At 42.6% G+C, this 17,275-nt stretch overlaps 1 protein-coding gene across 1 annotated transcript in view; it reads left to right on the forward strand.

Moving 5' to 3' along the window:
* The window catches only part of LOC144487902 (uncharacterized), a 99,092-nt gene that overhangs the window by 22,141 nt on the left and 59,676 nt on the right, over nucleotides 1–17,275 (forward strand). Inside the window, exons 2-4 of the mRNA XM_078205953.1 lie at nucleotides 3,927–3,996; nucleotides 4,726–4,825; nucleotides 16,287–16,355. Of these exons, the coding sequence (XP_078062079.1) occupies nucleotides 4,772–4,825; nucleotides 16,287–16,355 (123 nt within the window). The 5' untranslated portion in view covers nucleotides 3,927–3,996; nucleotides 4,726–4,771. The remainder of the gene's footprint in view (nucleotides 1–3,926; nucleotides 3,997–4,725; nucleotides 4,826–16,286; nucleotides 16,356–17,275) is intronic.

Genomic DNA, 17,275 nt, shown 5'->3' on the forward strand with positions numbered 1-17,275 from the left:
GTTTTGTTTTTGTTTTCCTCTCCCAAGTATTTGGCTGGCTTTCAACCGTCGGACAGCTCTTTTGTCCTATTTTACCGTTGTCTCATTGGTTGAGACACGCGCTCGAGATGGGTGAGCGTTAAAATGGGAATGAAAAAAAAATGCAATGGATTTTAAAAAAAAATGTACCCCTCATTGGGGATGGGGGCTGGAATATAAGCCATATTTGGGAAAAACCTCAGTCAATAGATCCTTATCTCTACAATTTAAAATAATGTTTCGCTTTTTATTCCCTAAGAGAATAATGACCTGTTTGAGACGTGGTTTGCATCAATAATTGGGTGCAATTTTTTTCTTTTTAAATGTGGCTTTATTTTATTATGTATTGTTGGTATTTATATTTTTATGTATTTTTAAACATTATGGTACTTTTGTGATTAATTATCATACTATTGGTTCCTCTGAGGGCAGAAGTTCTTTGCAAATTGTTGTCCTCGGAGTAATAATGAAACCCATCTGTATTTGCCACTTATTGCATACTTTTTATTCTCCCCGTTTTTTTCTCTTTTAGGATCTTTGACACCTCCCTCATGTTACGCCATATGCCATGCATTTCTTTTTAATGTGGATTTTGCCTCCTTTTCCCCTCCCCTGCCGGGATATAGTTCTGACACATTCCATCCAAATGGTCATTCGCTGAGAGCGAATCTTGCCTGTGAGCATGGTCAGACTATTCGGCTATAGAAGACGTCACAGTCCTCACCTAGCAACCACGCATGCATGTTTCCCAGCTAGGATCCCTGGGCAACAATCAGAAGCCAAGGCTGATTTGCTGCCTTTTCCCCCTCCCAAGAGCACGGGGGCCAGTTGTAATACCACCTGGCTGAGTTTAGCTAATTTAGCAAGAATAAATCTGCAATTTAATGGTTTGGAAGACTCAGCTTCACATTACCTTCGCTAAATGAAAACTCAGAGGAACTGAGGTCCGGATTCAGAGCCAGTGATAAAATATGTGATTAAAATTACGTTTATATTGAGGTTTCCAGACCAAAATGTCCAATATTTAGGGTAGTCAGCAGAAAATAATCTGTAAAAATGGAAGGGATTATTTTGGGAATTAAGCATTCACAAAACAACATCATCTTGGGATGTTTTCTTCTGGCTACTTGCCTCCTTTAGGTGATTGAATGAATTTCCTTCGGTCTGTGATGGGCTGAAAGAACTTGCACGGTGTCAACCATCCATCACGATAATCCATGTCCCTTTAACTTAAAGAATAAATGACTTGGGTGTCATCTTAGAGATAAAATATATCTGATACTTAAACAGATCGAAAAAAATAAGCTTACAGCATTGCTTTCAGATAATGCCAGTGAAGCAGGGGTAGGGTTATGAAGGCAAATTGGGAACAGATGTTGAGAAGCGTATTTTTATATACACACGGAATAATCAACAGCTGCAGCAGGTTGCCAAGAAATGTGGTTAGGACCAGAACGCAAACAGCTAGATGCTACAGTGGGAAGTGGATAGGGGGGAGTGAAATAAATGCAATGAAAGACCTTTTTCATTCAAAGTACCTGCTTTTCTCAATTCCTGAGGACTATTGGGCCATGTATGAATTGATATTTTAGGGTGATGGGGTCAAGATAAATAAAACAATTGAAATAAAACATGTAGACTAACCATCATCAAAGAGTCATTTCTCTCAAAACGCTCCAAACCAATCACTTGAAAATTATCAGTAGTTTTTGACTCTGGACAGGGAATATGCTTTCACTGTTTCTTAGGTGACACACAATGCTTTCAGCTATAAGTTAATTGAGCTTTTTTTTTATTGATTCTTGGGGTTTGAGTGTTGCTAGCAAGGCTGGTGCTTTTTGTCCATATGTGGTTGCCCTTGGAGTGGTAGCGAATGATCTTGAACTGCTGCAGTTAGTCTGGTGAAAGTACGGCTGCAGTGGACCTCATAATTGTGCTCCCATATACCTGATCTTGTCCTTTTAGGTACTAGATGGTGTGAGTTTGGGAGGTATTACATAAAAACACCCTTCCTCCCCCATACTCCTTGATCCATTTAGCCCCAAGCACTATATCCAATTACTTCTTGAAATCAGACAACATTTTGAACTCAACTACTTTCTGTGGTAGTGAATTCCACACATTCGCCATTCTCTGGGTGAAGAAATTTCTCCTCACCTCAGTTCTAAAAAGTTTATCCCTTATCCTCAAACTATGACCCCCCCTAGTTCTGGACTCCCCCCACCATCGGGAACATTCTTTCTGAATCTACCCCGTCCAACCCTGTTAGAATTTTATAAGTTTCTGAGATCCCCCCCTCACTCTTCTACTCTTTTGTTGCTGAAGAAACCCTGGCAAGTTGCTACAGTACATCTTGTGCATGTCGCACACTGCAGCCATGGTGTGTCGGTGGTGGGAGTATATGTTTAGGCTTGTTGATACTGACATTTAGAGTAATTTTGTCAATGAGTGTGGGAAAACTCTTGCTCCATGTACCACCCTTGTTTGTCTCCTGTAACTTGTGTGTTGGACAGTAGACAGTCTGCAAATAGTTGGTAGGGTTTTGATTTTTTTAAACAGGAAGTACTTGAGGCATGGTTTTCGGGCATTGCTTTTTAATCCCTGCCAGTTGCTTTTAATAAATACGGTATTATCGCTGGAATTTCAGTACTGTGTAATAGTGGGGTGGGAAATTTGCATACTATGCCCTCTTGACCTAATATAGATTTTTGACATTCCAAAATTCAAAAACAGCAATTTGAACCTTGCAGGACGGCTACGAGGTGCATGTGGTAACCGGACTGTTGCTGGTGGGAACAATTTGAGATGGTAAATTAAGAGATCATGCGTAAAGCTCGTTGCAACCAATTCAAACTGTGCTGGCCCACATACCGTCTTTATTAGTCTCAACAGGCACTATTGTGCTCCGTAACGGTGATCCAGTTACAGCTTATCGAAGATTTAGTTTGCTGTCTTCTGGTGTGGAAAAGAGTTTGTATCAGAATCGTTCAAATTCTTGGGCATCCCAAAGGCACTTTGCAACCAGCAAATTACTTTTGGAGTGTAGTCACTCATTTTGTAGGATTGTTTGTGATAACAGAAAACCACAGGTGGAAGACATCTTAAGCAAAGGTATTAGTTGAGATGAGTGGTTATTTTGGATTACAGACTTGGATAGGAAGTATCTGGAAAAAGTAGTATTGATGCTTGGTGCAATTGGAAGGCATACAATTTCAGTAATTTATATAAAAGCTTGCATTGGACAAGTGATCCACATAAGCATTCAAATTGTTCATCTGGGTTTTTAGGAAATATTGAAAGGATTAGGACCATTCTTGGCTGTATTCATGAAGGGTTGTGCTTTGGACCAGAGGTCTGTGCATTGAAGTCGGGCACCACTGACATTTGACTATGTCTCATTGGATGTTAATTTCCTGTTAAAGAATAAATAAGCTTAAACTGGGGGGGGTGGAAATAGCCACAGAGCATGAGCATAGCACCAGGCTCTGCTATGATATTCAGTTCTTCTTCTGTCTGCTCCCCAACCACCTTGAGTAATTTGTCATCGGTTCATTGTCAAGGGTTGCACACGAATAATGGGTTCATGGGGCAAGGTGTCAAAATTGATGGCCTGAGGGACCTGAAGGGCCATTTCCTGTTCCCCGAAAGTTCTTGGGTACTGAAGGGCTGTACATATTCGTGGACTCTACCCACTAAGGATGTCTTCAGGGGGAAGGAGTGAGGAAAGAATCACGGCAACAACAATGAGTGGCATCAGCTGCTTAATGCCGTGCAAAGTGAAGGTTTAATTTGTTTGACCTTCTATCAAAATGAATGGGTTTTGGGTGAGAAATCTTATGCTGTGCCCAGATGGAAACCTGATGAAGTAAATAAAGTTTGTTAATGATCTTCTATTATTTATGTTGCAGAATTTTTGCACCATATGTAGTAAGGAGAGAAGACCTGTTGGGCTTTGGACGCCCTTGAAAACTGTCACAGGTAAAATTTACATATTTTAAAATAGATAATGGTGGAATGTTTAGGAGTGAAGAGTTGCTACCCCCAAAGCCCTATTACAAATCGTGTTTTAGCAACATGCCAAAGAGAATAGATAATTTCTGGTTCAACAAACGATGTAGCGTTTACAGAACTGCAGGAGTAGTGCCCCCTCAGCTACTTACTGTTTGAATTTTGTTTCATGTCTGCCAAAATACTTAGTCCTTTCTCAGGTGAACTTTTAAAGAGAGGATGGAGAGTAGTGTTTACATTTTGTTCCTGTACGTTTGACCCACTCGATAAACGGCATGTGTGAAATAAACTTGGTCGGTTCCAATCTATTTCCCAGTAGGCATGGGCCCATAAATCAGAACTGCTTCTAATTGGACACTTAATTGGTAATATAATGATGAGTGGTGTTGCAAATGGAATAAATGTCACACCAGAGTGCAGTAGGTCATCAATTTCCTGAGGTTGGTACCGAGGTATATTGATGGTGAGTTTTCCTCTGCATACCCTAGTGTTGGATCCTGATACTGGGCGTCTCTCTCCCTGATTCAAGAATATACAGTTGTAATATGGGAGGAGGTGATGGGGTCTTTTTGGGTTTGAAATTGTGGGACAGATGTGTGTGGGGTAAGAGTATAAATGGTTCGAATAACCCTTTCATTTGAGGTGTCTTTTGATAGGTTTTTATTCTCTTCTAACCTGTTCAAATGTTTTTCCTTCCAGTGTTTGTACAAAAGTGTTTGCGGATATTTGCACAGAAACCCTTCTCATGCAGGTTAATGACGGGTCAAGGCGCCAGGAAGCGAGTCTCAAGACCTTCATGGTAAGGGTGTCCTGTTGGAGTTTCTAGGTGTATTCAGAACAATGCTTGTGGTTATTTTGAGGATTGTCCAGGGGACAGTCTGTGTTGGTTTGGATGTTTTCGACTGGGACTGGGATGCTACAATTGACCTTCGTAGTCTGGGGCTAAGTTGGGGAAAATCATTCAGAGTTCCCAATAATGGACAGTGTCCTGTGATTCCTGTGGGAAATCCTATATTTGTGGATATTGGTAGGAATATGTTTTGCTGAGTGGTGCAAGAGTGATTGCAGAGCCGGAAGCTGACTGCCTGCCTTGATGACTTGGGGTGTAATTTTGTAACACTGGGGGAGAAAATAACTGAGACAATTATTGTTGTTGATAAATACCCCAGTATTGTTGGACTTTTGCTCAGTATAACTTAAAATTGAAGCTTCATTGCAATTCTCTTAAATCATGAGGCCTTTTATCTGTTACAATATCACAGTAGGGGAGAGTCAGAAGATAACATTAAGATTGGGTTTACATATTGAATTGTTTTAGTAAGGTTTATTTTATTTGGTCGAATATCTAAGAAGTTAAGGGAACTTTGACAATTGAAAGAGTTCTATCTGTTGTAAATGAACCTCAGGTAGTTTGTTCCATTCTTGTCACTGAGCCAGAAGGCTGAGATTTCAAATGCCTCTCTAGGACTTCAGCACAACATCCCAATCCAACATTCAGGGATGATATACTAAGAGCATGAAAAATTATCCCTTAAAATTGTGGCTGATTCTTAGTCTCAACTGCACATTCCCCGTAATTTTTAGATTTTTGTTGATTGCCTTGAATATACTCAGCGACTGACCATCCAAAGATTCACAGCGCTCTGAGGGAAACAAAATTCCTGGCCGCGTTAGCCCTGAAACCGGAAAATCCCACCCAAGGTCAACGGACCTTTCCATTATCTGCCCCTCGCCCGCTACGATTCCCGTGGCGGACGGAACGGGAAAATTCGCCCCCTGGTCTCATTCCAAAACGGTCAACTCTTATCCTTTGACTGTGAGCTGTAAATCTGGACTCTCCACTTGGGGGGAACAGACCCTCAGTCTGTGCTATTGTCAAGCCTGCTCAGAATTATATACATCTTTTAGATGGGCGATTGAACTTCCTGCCTATTCCAATGATTAAATGAGATATTCAGGGTCTCTCATCACTACACGAAGAAAGACAATGAGTTCCCCAGCTCGTCGTCTTCCCTCAACCAGCAACAAACCAAGACAAAACTTGGCACGCGTTTTACTGCTGTTTGTGGATCTTGTTACACATAAAATGTCAGCCATGTTTGTCTATGCAGCCATCCTGCAGTATTTGGTGGCATGTTGGCACAGTGGTTAGCACTGCTGCCTCACAGTGCCAGGGACCTGGGTTTGATTCCTGGCTTGGCACTGTCTGTGCAGAATCTGCACATTCTCCCCATGTCTGCGTAGGTTTCCTCCCACAGTCCGAAAGACTAGGTTAGGGTGCATCGGCCATGCTAAATTCTCCCTTAGTGTACCCGAACAGGCGCCGGAGTGTGGCGACTGGGGGATTTTCACAGTAACTTCATTGCAGTGTTAATGTAAGCCTACTTGTGACACTAATAATAAATAAAATTTGAAGAGCTTTGCCATGCATCTAAAGAGAGATGCTGTATAATGGCAAACCTTTTTATCTGCCAACACTCCACTTTATCTGTTAATAAAATTAGTTTTGTATTGTGTGATTGCTCCTTCTCCCAGCTGAGTTGTATAACTTGTGTTACTTGAAATTACGGGCCCTATTTTACCATTTGGAGTCTAAGGGCCGGATCCAGGCGTAATGCAGATCCGAGCCCGGAATCCTCTTTGCAGCGCGCCCATACGCTTTTTGCCGGCTCCAGTCCGATCCGCGCAGTGGGCAGGGCTTAGTGCTGCCAGAACGATCAGAGCTCTGAACTGCGCGTGCGCAGTTCGAAAAAAAATCCGAAGCAGCGCGCCCGGGCGCTAAAGAAAAAAACAGCAGAGAGAGCAGAGTGGGGGGATGGACTTGGGAGAATCTTACAAACTGAAAATAAGGGAGCATCGTCTTTGTGCTGCCTAATTATCTATGGGAAAGGTAATTAAACTAGTGTCCCAGTGAGCAATTAGTGATCTGTATGATACATTTGCGATCTGTAACTGGATTGTTGATGTCCTTGCAGCCATGAGCTCAAATGTTCAGAGTCATGTGGTGAACTTGGAAGAATTGTCCCCGTGGTGGAACTTAGTTGGAAATAAGATTCAAGGAGATTACTAAATCTGGGAAATCAACCAGGTGGGGGGGATATATATTTTGAAATATTTTCCCAAATTTTTGACTGTCAGGTTTTTAGTTCCTGCGATTATAACTTTGACATTATCTTCCAAAGGGAATTCCTTTAATTCTGTGCAATGTTCAGATGAAAACAAGATGACAGAAAGGATCCAAGGCTGCTCCAGAGGCAGATTAGCTGCACCCAACATTGCCCATGCAAATCATGGAATGTGAGAGAAGAGTTGCCAATACAAACTTCTTTTCTCTATGGTTGGTTTCCCAGATTTAGTAATCTCCTTGAATCTTATTTCCAACCAAGTTCCACCACGGGGACAATTCTTCCAAGTTCACCACATGACTCTGAACATTTGAGCTCATGGCTGCAGGGACATCAACAATCCAGTTACAGATCACAAATGTATTATACAGGTCACTAATTGCTCACTAGGACACTGTAGTTTAATTACCTTTCCCATAGATAATTAGGCAGCACAAAGACGATGCTACATTATTTTCAGTTTTTAAGATTCTCCCAAGTCCATCCTCCCCCCGCCCCCCCCCCCCCCCCCCCCCCCCCCCCCCCGCCAAGGGGGGGGGGGGGGGGGGGAGACCAGCAATCTAGGTAGGATGGGGGAGGGGGGTCTGCCTCCCAAGAGGTTCAATCCGGGGGGGGGGGGAGTGGTCTGCTGAGGGGGGCCTGCCTCCCGGGGGTGGGGGGGTCTGCTGGGGTGGTTAGCAGGTGGATCTGCAAAGGATGGTCGCGGAGGATGGGCTTTGGAGGTTCCCCTGCAGAACAGAAATCCGCTTCAGATTTTTATTCTGCAGGTCGCTTACAGCACGGATCCGGAACGGACCAGAAGACGGTAAAGTGGGATTTGGCGGTAGATTTGGGCGCGCGGTTCATTAAGTCGATTTAAATGCACGCTAATGCATTTAAATCGTCGGGGCCACCCGATTCAGGTGCGGACCGGACCGGCGCCCGAATCGGGTGCAGATCGCGTTAAAAGCCCGACACCCAACTTTACCGCGATTTCGCGCCCGAAAACGGGTGCACGTTTTTGGTAAGATAGGGCCCTATGTATCACATTACATGAGCATAATAGTGGGTGAACTGAGTGGAGTTTGAGGACAGACCTTCCACTGTAGAATTGATGGGCTGGAAATTTCCCAGTAAAATTAAGATATTCAATGTATCACGATTGTCTCAAAATAGTTATTTTGTTCTCTTGCCAATTTTTAGTATAAATATATATAGGACTACAAAAAATAATTTCAAGCAATTGGCTGGTCCCAGGGATCAAAACAAAATACGTACAGTTCAGTATCTGTAATCAATTTATTTTACTCACTAACTGCCTGGCTAACTTCTCAAAATTACTGTTGTTATCAGACTTGATTGCCTCTCTAGGAATTCATTTTAAATATTTAGTGCCACTGGCGTAAATAATTCTATTTGATCGGCCCACTCATCATCTCCCCCTGAGCTTCATGCTATGCTTTGGGCTCATGTAAACACTTTCTCAAGGTTCAGTTTCATATCTTTAATGATCGTGAGTCATCTCTCGAGTTCCATTTTGTCCAATATACATGAATTGAATGTCTGTTGCCTCTCCTTGAAGCTGAAGTGTCTGATGCCCGATATCAGACAGGTAGCCCTTTACTGCTCTCTTCTTTTTCCCTAATAAATGATGTCCTTCAAGTAATGTTGCCAGAAATTCATTCTCAGAATGTGGGTGTTGCTGCCGGTGCTGGAATTTGCTAAGTGCCTTGCTAGGCCACTTCAGAGTGCAGTTAAGAGGACACATAAGTGTGGAATTGCATACAATATTGTATAGACTCAGTATCACACCATATGATTAATATTCTATTCCAGGCACTGTACAACCCAGAACCTATTTAGCTTATTTGCATGTGGCCCTGTGCACCACATCTAATATTGTTTTTCTGTGCAGCAACCTGTAAAGTAGCACATGTTGTGATTTTTGTCCAGTGTGTTCAATAGTTGATCCCTGCTTGGTTTTTCAGTAGTCAGATTTCCATGTGTACTCCTTGATGATGACTGTTGTCAAGTTATTTGACTGCAGGAAGCATCACAATCCGTCCTCGGCCCGTGCACATACCTGCACTTTCAACAATAAGGCCTTGGATGTGTTTTCCTTTGCCTAATCTAGGGCTCTGTCATTCCTACCCCTGATCCAATTGACTCAAGACAGGTTAAGAATTGACTCTGGGATCTTCCTTGTCTGGATAGCTCAGCTATTTCTTGGCCCCTGGTAAAGTCTCAAAAGAGCTCTTTCAACGTTGAAGTAATTTACCTTGCAATTTCTGCTTTGTTTTTGATGCAATGGTAAATTTATGATATTGGGACGTGAATTGTTAAGAGTACACCTTCCAGCTTGTGCCTGGAATTAATCAAAGCAGCAACAACATTATGGGGAATGTCTAACAGCTTCCTGCTCTAACAGTTTAAAAAAAATGAGACAGTGACACCAGTGTATAAGAATATGGACTCGAGACAGCTGGCTGAAAGAAGTTACTGAGCCTGCGTTGAATTAATATCAGCAGGAAATGAATTATCGATGTGAATCATGCTTCAGTGATCATGTCATTTCAGCTGTCTCGCTGTTAATTCCAATACTCCCATATCATGATTTAAGTTTTCCTGCAAATTTACGCCATGATCTAAATATAGAAGTGTCTGTCGTCTTAACAAATACTGCAAAATTGTTTATCTAAGGCTTGCAGGAATCAACTGTGTCCTGTAGTTTGATCAAGTGGCTCTCGCTCATGGGTGAGGTTAGACTGTGACTATTACCAAGGTGTCATCCTTGGCTCACTGGTAGCATTTTTATGTGCTTTATGTTTATTTTTATTCAGTCATGAGATTTGGGCACTGCTGGCAAGGTGAGCATTTATTGTGCATCCAATTGCTACTTAGTAAGGTGGTGGTGAGTAGCCTTCTTGCACAACTTCAATCTTCATGGTGATGTGCACCCATAGTGCAATTAGGAATGGAATTCTAGGGTTTTAATCTAACAATGTTGAGAATGGCAATTTATTTCCAAGTCAGGCGGTGTGTGACTTGGAGGGAAATTTGTAGTTGGTGACATCCCCATGTGCCTACTATGTAGTAGAGTCCTTGGTTTTGGAAGATGCTATTGAAGAGACTTTGGCAAGTTGCTCCAGTGCATCTTTGAGATGGTACACACTGTTGTCACGGTGCGTTGGTGGTGGACAGAGTGAATGTCAGCCTGGATTATGTGCTCACGCTCCTGGTGGCTCTGCAAAGCAACATCTGGGGGTTTGCGCAAAAATTGGAAGGGTTGTCCCATAGACGAGTCAAGCAACAGCCTGATCTAGTTCACTACCACTATTGCCACTTCAGTGAAATGCAGAGGGAGTGGTGTGCTGTTGGAAGTGCCATCTTTTAGGTGAGAGGTTAAATCAAGGTCCTGTCCAATCTCTCAGCTGGATGAAGATTCCTTGGTGCTTTTTAAAGCATAACAGATGTCCTAGCCAATATTTATTCCTCAAACAGATTATCTAGTCATTTATTTAATTGTTGTTTACAAGGTCATACTCTGCAAATTGACTGCTGCATTTAATCATAGAAACTGTACAATGCAGAAGAAGGCCATTCGGCCCATCAAACCTGCACCGACATTCATTCCCATCCAGGCCCTATGCCTGTAACCCCACATATTTACTCTGCTACTTCCCCTGAAACTAAGGGGCAATTTAGCATGGCCAATTCACCTAACCCACACATCTTTGGAGTGTGGGAGGAAACCTGAGGATTGGGAGCAGTTTAAAATTCAGCAAAGGAGGACCAAGGGATTGATTAAGAAGGGAAGAATAGAGTATGAAAGTAAGCAAGCAGGGAACATATAAACTGATTGTAAAAGTTTCTACAGGCATGTAAAGAGAAAAGGATTGATGAAAACAAATGTAGGCCCCTTACAGTTAGAAATGGGAGAATTCGTAACGGGGAATAAAGAAATGGCCGAGGAACTAAATTCGTACTTTGCTTCAGTTTTCACAAAGGAACACATAAATAATCATGTACCAGAAGTTCTGAGAGAAACAAGTTTTAGTGAGGAGTTGAAGGAAATCAGCATGAATCCGAATGCGGGCTCACTTTTAACATTTAAGAAAAACTTGGACAGGTACATGGATGAGAGGGGTGTGGAGGTATATGGTCCAGGTGCAGGTCAGTGGGACTAGGCACAAAAATGGTTCGGCACAGGCAAGAAGGGCCAAAAGGCCTGTTTCTGTGCTGTAATGAGTAGAGAAATAGTTTTGGGGAAATTGATGGGATTGAAGGTGGATAAATCACCAGGTCCTGATGATCTTCATCCCAGAGTATTTAAGAAAGTGGCCCTGGAAATAGTAGATCCATTGGTCGTTATTCTCTAAAATACTCTGGACTGGTTCCTACAGAATAGCGTGTAGCTAATATAAGTCCACTATTCAAAAAGGGAGGTAGAGAGAAAACAGAGAACTATAGACCATGAGCCTCATGTTGGTGCTGGAGAAGTTGCTAGAGTCCATTATCTAGGATTTCATAACTCAGCATTTGGAAGGCAGTGGTATAATCAGACAAAGTCAGCATGGATTTACAAAAGGGAAATCATGCTTGACGAATCTATTGGAATTCTTTTGAGGATGTAACTAGTAGAGTTGACTGAGGAGAACCAGTGGATTATTTCAGAAGGCTTTCGACAAGATCTCACAACAGATTACAATGTAAAGTTAAAGCACGTGGGATTGCAGGTAATGTCTTGAGATGGCTAGAAAGCTGGTTAGCAGATAGGAAGCAAAGAGTTGGCATAAATGGGTCTTTTTCTGATTGGCAGTCTGACTAGGGTTCCGCAGGGATCTGTGCTAGGACCCCAACTGTTCACATTATATATTAATGATTTGGAAGAGGGAACTGAATGTATTATCTCCAAATTTGCAGATGATGCAAAGTTGGGAGGGAGGGTGAGCTGTGAGGAGGATGCAGAGATGCTTCAGCGTGATTTGACAGGCTGAGTGTGTGGGCATGTGCAGGGCAGATGCAGCATAATGTGGATAAATGTAAGGTTATCTACTTTGGTAGCAATAATAAGGCAGATTATTACTTGAATGGGTGTAAATTGAGAGAGGTGGATACTCAGAGACCTTAGTGTCCTCGTGCATCAGTTGCTGAAAATAAGTAAGCGGGTACAGCAGGCAGTAAAGAAGGCAAATTGTATGTTGGCCTTCATAGCGAGAGGATTTGAGTATAGGGATAGGGATGTTTTGCTGCAATTGTATAGAGCGTTGGTGAGGCCACACCTGGAGTATTGGGTATTGTTGGGTCCTTATCCGAGGAAGGGTGCCTTTGTTATAGAGGGAGTCCAGTGAAGGTTTACCAGGCTGATTCCTGGGGTGGCAGGTCTGTCATATGAGGAGAGACTAAGTTGGTTAGGATTATATTCATTGGAGTTTAGAAGAGTGAGAGAGGATCTCATAGAAACTTAAAATATATCAGGGTAGATTCAGAAAGAATGTTCCTGATGGCGGGGCAGTCCAGAACTAGGGGTCATAGTTTGAGGATAAGCAGGTAAACCTTTTAGAACTGAGGTGAGGAGAAATTTCTTCCCCCAGACGGTGGTGAATGTGTGGAATTCACTGCCACAGAAAGTAGTTGAGGCCAAAACGTTGTGAGATTTCAAGAAGAAATTAGATATAGCTCTTGGGGCTAAAGGGATCGAGGGATATGGGGAGAAGGGGGGATCAGGATATTGAATTTGATGATCAGCCACGATAATGAATGGCGGAGCAGGCTCGAAGGGCTGAATGGCCTAATCCTGCTTCTAGTTTCTATGAGCACCGGAGGAAACCCACACAGACATGGGGAGAATGTGCAAACTCCACACAATCACCCGAGGCTGGAATTGAACCCGGGTCCCTGGTGCTGTGAGGCAGCAGTGCTTGCCACTGTGCCACCTCACACAGTGCACTAGAATGTTGACTACACTTCAAAAAAACATAATTTTCCTGTAAAGCGCTTTTAGACATCTCGAGGTAATGATGAGAACTATAGAAATGCAAGTCTTTATGTCCCATCTTGAGAGACTTCACAGTCAAGCTGGCTGTTATCCCAATCGAGTCCCCCTCTCAATCATGGGGTCACTGACACGCGACCAGAAATTAGGATCTATTGTCATACCTTTCTCTGCTAGTCCAGGGACGCAGATGGGTTTGTAGCATCCTATTGCGTTTCAAATGGAATTTAAAGCTGAACCTTTTCTGCTCTGTAATTTCTCCCATTGCTCCTTTATTTTAGTTTCATGAAAGGTGGTGTAATAAAATGGTCGCCCCAATGTTCTCACCATGTACAATCCCATGTATTTTCATTATTAATTTCACTGACCAGCCCGTGCTGCAATAGTTGACTGTGGTTGAGGCAGCAGTTGAGAAACTAGACTTGGCCTTCACCTCGACTAGTGAGGAGGAAAACGAGATTCTTGCTGCTGATAACTATCCAGTATCATCCCCTCTTCTTCCTCCAACCCCTCCCCAGGAATGTGTGGACACATTGTTATCCTCTGCATGATTCAGTCGCCAGTCTACATGTGCTTTTGGGTTTTGTACATGAGGAATAAACATCTAGTCGATTGAATGCAGAACGACTGGTGCCAATGGAATCATATCCCCTCATGAGACAACAAATTGAGACAAATGAAGAAGGCATTCACTAGAGCACATACCTCTGCAATGCTGTGTGAACCCAACCTTGAATCCAGACTCGCACCTTCGCCCAAAATTAATCAGTTATTCTTTGAGCCAAACCCATTCTGTGTACCAAGGTTTCGCTGAAACCTCATCTATTGTTTTTTTTGAAAGTTTAAGGGTTTTGGTGAGCGGGCGGGTAAGTGGAGCTGAGTCCACGAAAAGATCCGCCATGATCTTATTGAATGGCGGAGCAGGCTCGAGGGGCCAGATGGCCCACTCCTGCTCCTAGTTCTTATTGTTTACAGACTAATGAACATGGAACGGAAATATTACCTCCACCCACCTTCAGCGGCGGAGCTACAAGGGAGAGGGAATAACAGGTTCATTGTTTTGTTTTTAATATAGGTTTGGGAAAAATCAAGTGTTAATGATAATCGCTGATGTTCAGCTTTTCCAGAGGGATAATGTAGGTGCCAATTCTTAATTTCTACAGCAACTAACTGGAAAAATGGTGACCAGTTTTTGACTATTGCTCAGCATTCCAAGCACTTTATCCAGGCAGGCTGGAACTCAAAGTTAGTCAGCATTGATATTTGTTCATTTATCTCATTGAAACCTACAAAAATACTTAAAAAGGGATAGACATGTTTCTATAACCAAGGGACACAATTTCAAAGTAAGGAGAAGCCATTTGGGATGGAGATGAGGATTTATTTTACTTGAGCGGATTGTGAATCTTTGGAGTTGCCTACATCAGAGGCCTGTGGAAACTCGGTTATTGAGTAGGTTTAAAGCAGAGATTGGCGGATTTCTAAATGCCAATGACATAAAGAGATATGGGGATAGTGTGGGTGATCAGCCATAATCGTATTAAATCACGGGACAGGCTGGATGGATTGAATGATTATTCCTCTTATGTCCCTATTCTGAACCTCATTCGCTGTTTTAAATTTGTAACAGTGAAAAGTCTCTCAACACCAAATTAAAGTCCAACAGGTTTATTTGGTATCACTAGCTTTTGGAGCACTGCTCCTTCGTCACCTGATGAAGGAGCAGCACTCCGAAAGCTCGTGCTACCAAATAAACCTGTTGGACTTTAACCTGGTGTTGTGAGTCTTCTTACTGTGCCCACCCCAGTCCAACACCGGCATCTCCACATCTTAAATTTGTAAGTGACAAAAAATGAAACTGATGTTATGTAGAGAAGGAGAATATTCTGGATGCTGGAAATCTGAAATAAAAACAGAAAATTTGGAAATACTCAGATTATGGCACCAACTGTGGGGAAAGAAACAGGAAGAATTGAATGACTGAAGAGTTAGACTTCCGGGAGGATCTTCCGCAACAGAACAAGCTTGTTCTCAAAAGTTTACAGGCATTCATTTGTGGTCCACACATGCACTTTCCAGAAAAGAGACTCATTGGATTGCGATCAGCAGTGTGTGCTCCAGTTAGTTTTTCCCCTACATTTCATCAACCTTGTAACACCCTGTACCCTGGTTGATTTTACCCCATTTATTTTCTAGTAAGTAGCTGTGAAATAATATATATAGAGTTACACCTTCTAGAAAGATCTTGAAGCATTTCATCTGCCGTGAATTACTTTTAATGTGGACCATCAACTTGCATTCATATGGTGCCTTTAAAAGTAAAGTTTCCCACGACACTTGATTCACAAGAATGTTTTACACAGACTTTATCTCCAACCCACAAAAGGAGTTATTAGGACAGGTGGTCAAAAGCTTGGTCAAAGATGGAGGTTTTAAGGAGCATCTTAAAAGGTGAAGGGAGAGATGGGGAGTTTTTGGGAGGGAATTCCACAGTTTAGGGCCCAGGTTCAATTCCAGCCTTGGGTCACTGTCTGTTTTGACTTTACATGTTCTCCCCGTGCCTGTGTGAGTTTCCTCTGAGTGCTTTGGTTTCCTCCCACAGTCCAGAGATGTGTAGGTTAGGTGCATTGGCCATGCTGATTTGCCCCTTAGTATCAGCCCAAGCCTGAATATTGTCCACATGTTTCTGCAATCCTTCTGATGATGAGATTGCTACCAACTGAGCCAAGCTGGCACTAAGATTTGACACTCATCATTGATTTACGATCTCTCTCTGTCTGATATGTCATGTGGGTTCTGTAATTATTAAATCAGCAGACTATAGATCTTGGGTCTGCAGGGTTAGTACCTTCACCACCTCTTTGAATATTTTATCACCTGATGATGGTCCAATGTCTTTTGGTTGCTGCCAGATCTATTTTTTCTCTTTCCTTGTCGTCTTATCATCTTATTTCCTCTTTTTTTCTCTTATTTCCTCTTTCTGCATGCGTTCCCCTCTCCCTCTCTTTTCCCTTCCTGTAATCACTTTTACAATGGAATATCGTGTCTTGAGCTAACTTGACTCTTCATTCTTCCACCTTGCTGGTGGTCTAACCCACGGGCCTGGTCTTTTACTTTGCTTTATGAACAATCTGAAATGACTGCTATTCTCCTGTTTCCAGGAGATGGAGAAGATGACAGAGGAGCTGCACATACTGACCAAGGAACAGCATGTCAAGACAGAGATTCGGGTAGGACATTCCTGTCACAGATGTACCTGAGGCTTTTCTACTCAGAGGAACTGAACTCCAGTAGTTAGTCCAATGCTGGTGTTACATTATTGCTTTGTAAAGTTTAGAATAGATTTCCGCTTTCATGCTGTTCTGTTTTTTTGGTTTAAAATGGCATAACAGCAGGATGTAGCTGATGGCTGTAATAACATGTGTCCCGTGAAACAGACTGCTGGGAAAATGAAAAGGGTTGGTGAAATTAGACTGCACTAACAGGTAGAGGATTTCCCCTGATCTAATTGCTGTCCACCCCTGCAGTGCAAGGAGTCCCTGCTTTGTTTATGTGATTGCTTGAAGTATACCATAGATATTTTGGGCAATATATAAACTTCCATTACTCCGTGTTAAACTTGAGCTGTTGATACTAATAGATGTTTGTGTTCTGACTTTGACCTTAACCGCCGATGAGGCTCCAAGAACCTCCAGGCCCCTTGAAAATCAAGAAGACTAAACAGTAAATAGAAAGCTACAAATGGGATGGAGTTACTGGCAGGGGGGGGGGGGCGGGGGCATTGAAGGCTGGATTGCCAGGAATCGGTGGACCAAAGAAGGCAGTTTGGGAACCCCTGCTGAAACCCCATCTGGTTTAGCAAATCTGAATCAGGCCCGTCAAAAACAAGGAACAGAGCTTCAACTGACACTAATTTGGGAGAGTTTTCCATAACTCGAAAGTACTCAGTTCAGAGTGTTTCAGTGGGCTTTCTGGACTGATCCAGAGCATTAAGGTGCAATGGCAGCAGCTGTTGTACTTGCAGCATAACCGTGGAATGACTGCTACTCTTGTGGTTTCAGTCCTTTCATCATGTTAACTGCTTCATTTATACTCCTTAAGGTCTCTTGAGCAGATCTTTTGGAACGTAATAAACAAATCCTTTATTTTC

This window comes from Mustelus asterias, unplaced genomic scaffold, assembly GCF_964213995.1.
Source record: "Mustelus asterias unplaced genomic scaffold, sMusAst1.hap1.1 HAP1_SCAFFOLD_1114, whole genome shotgun sequence".
Lineage (NCBI taxonomy): Eukaryota > Metazoa > Chordata > Chondrichthyes > Carcharhiniformes > Triakidae > Mustelus > Mustelus asterias.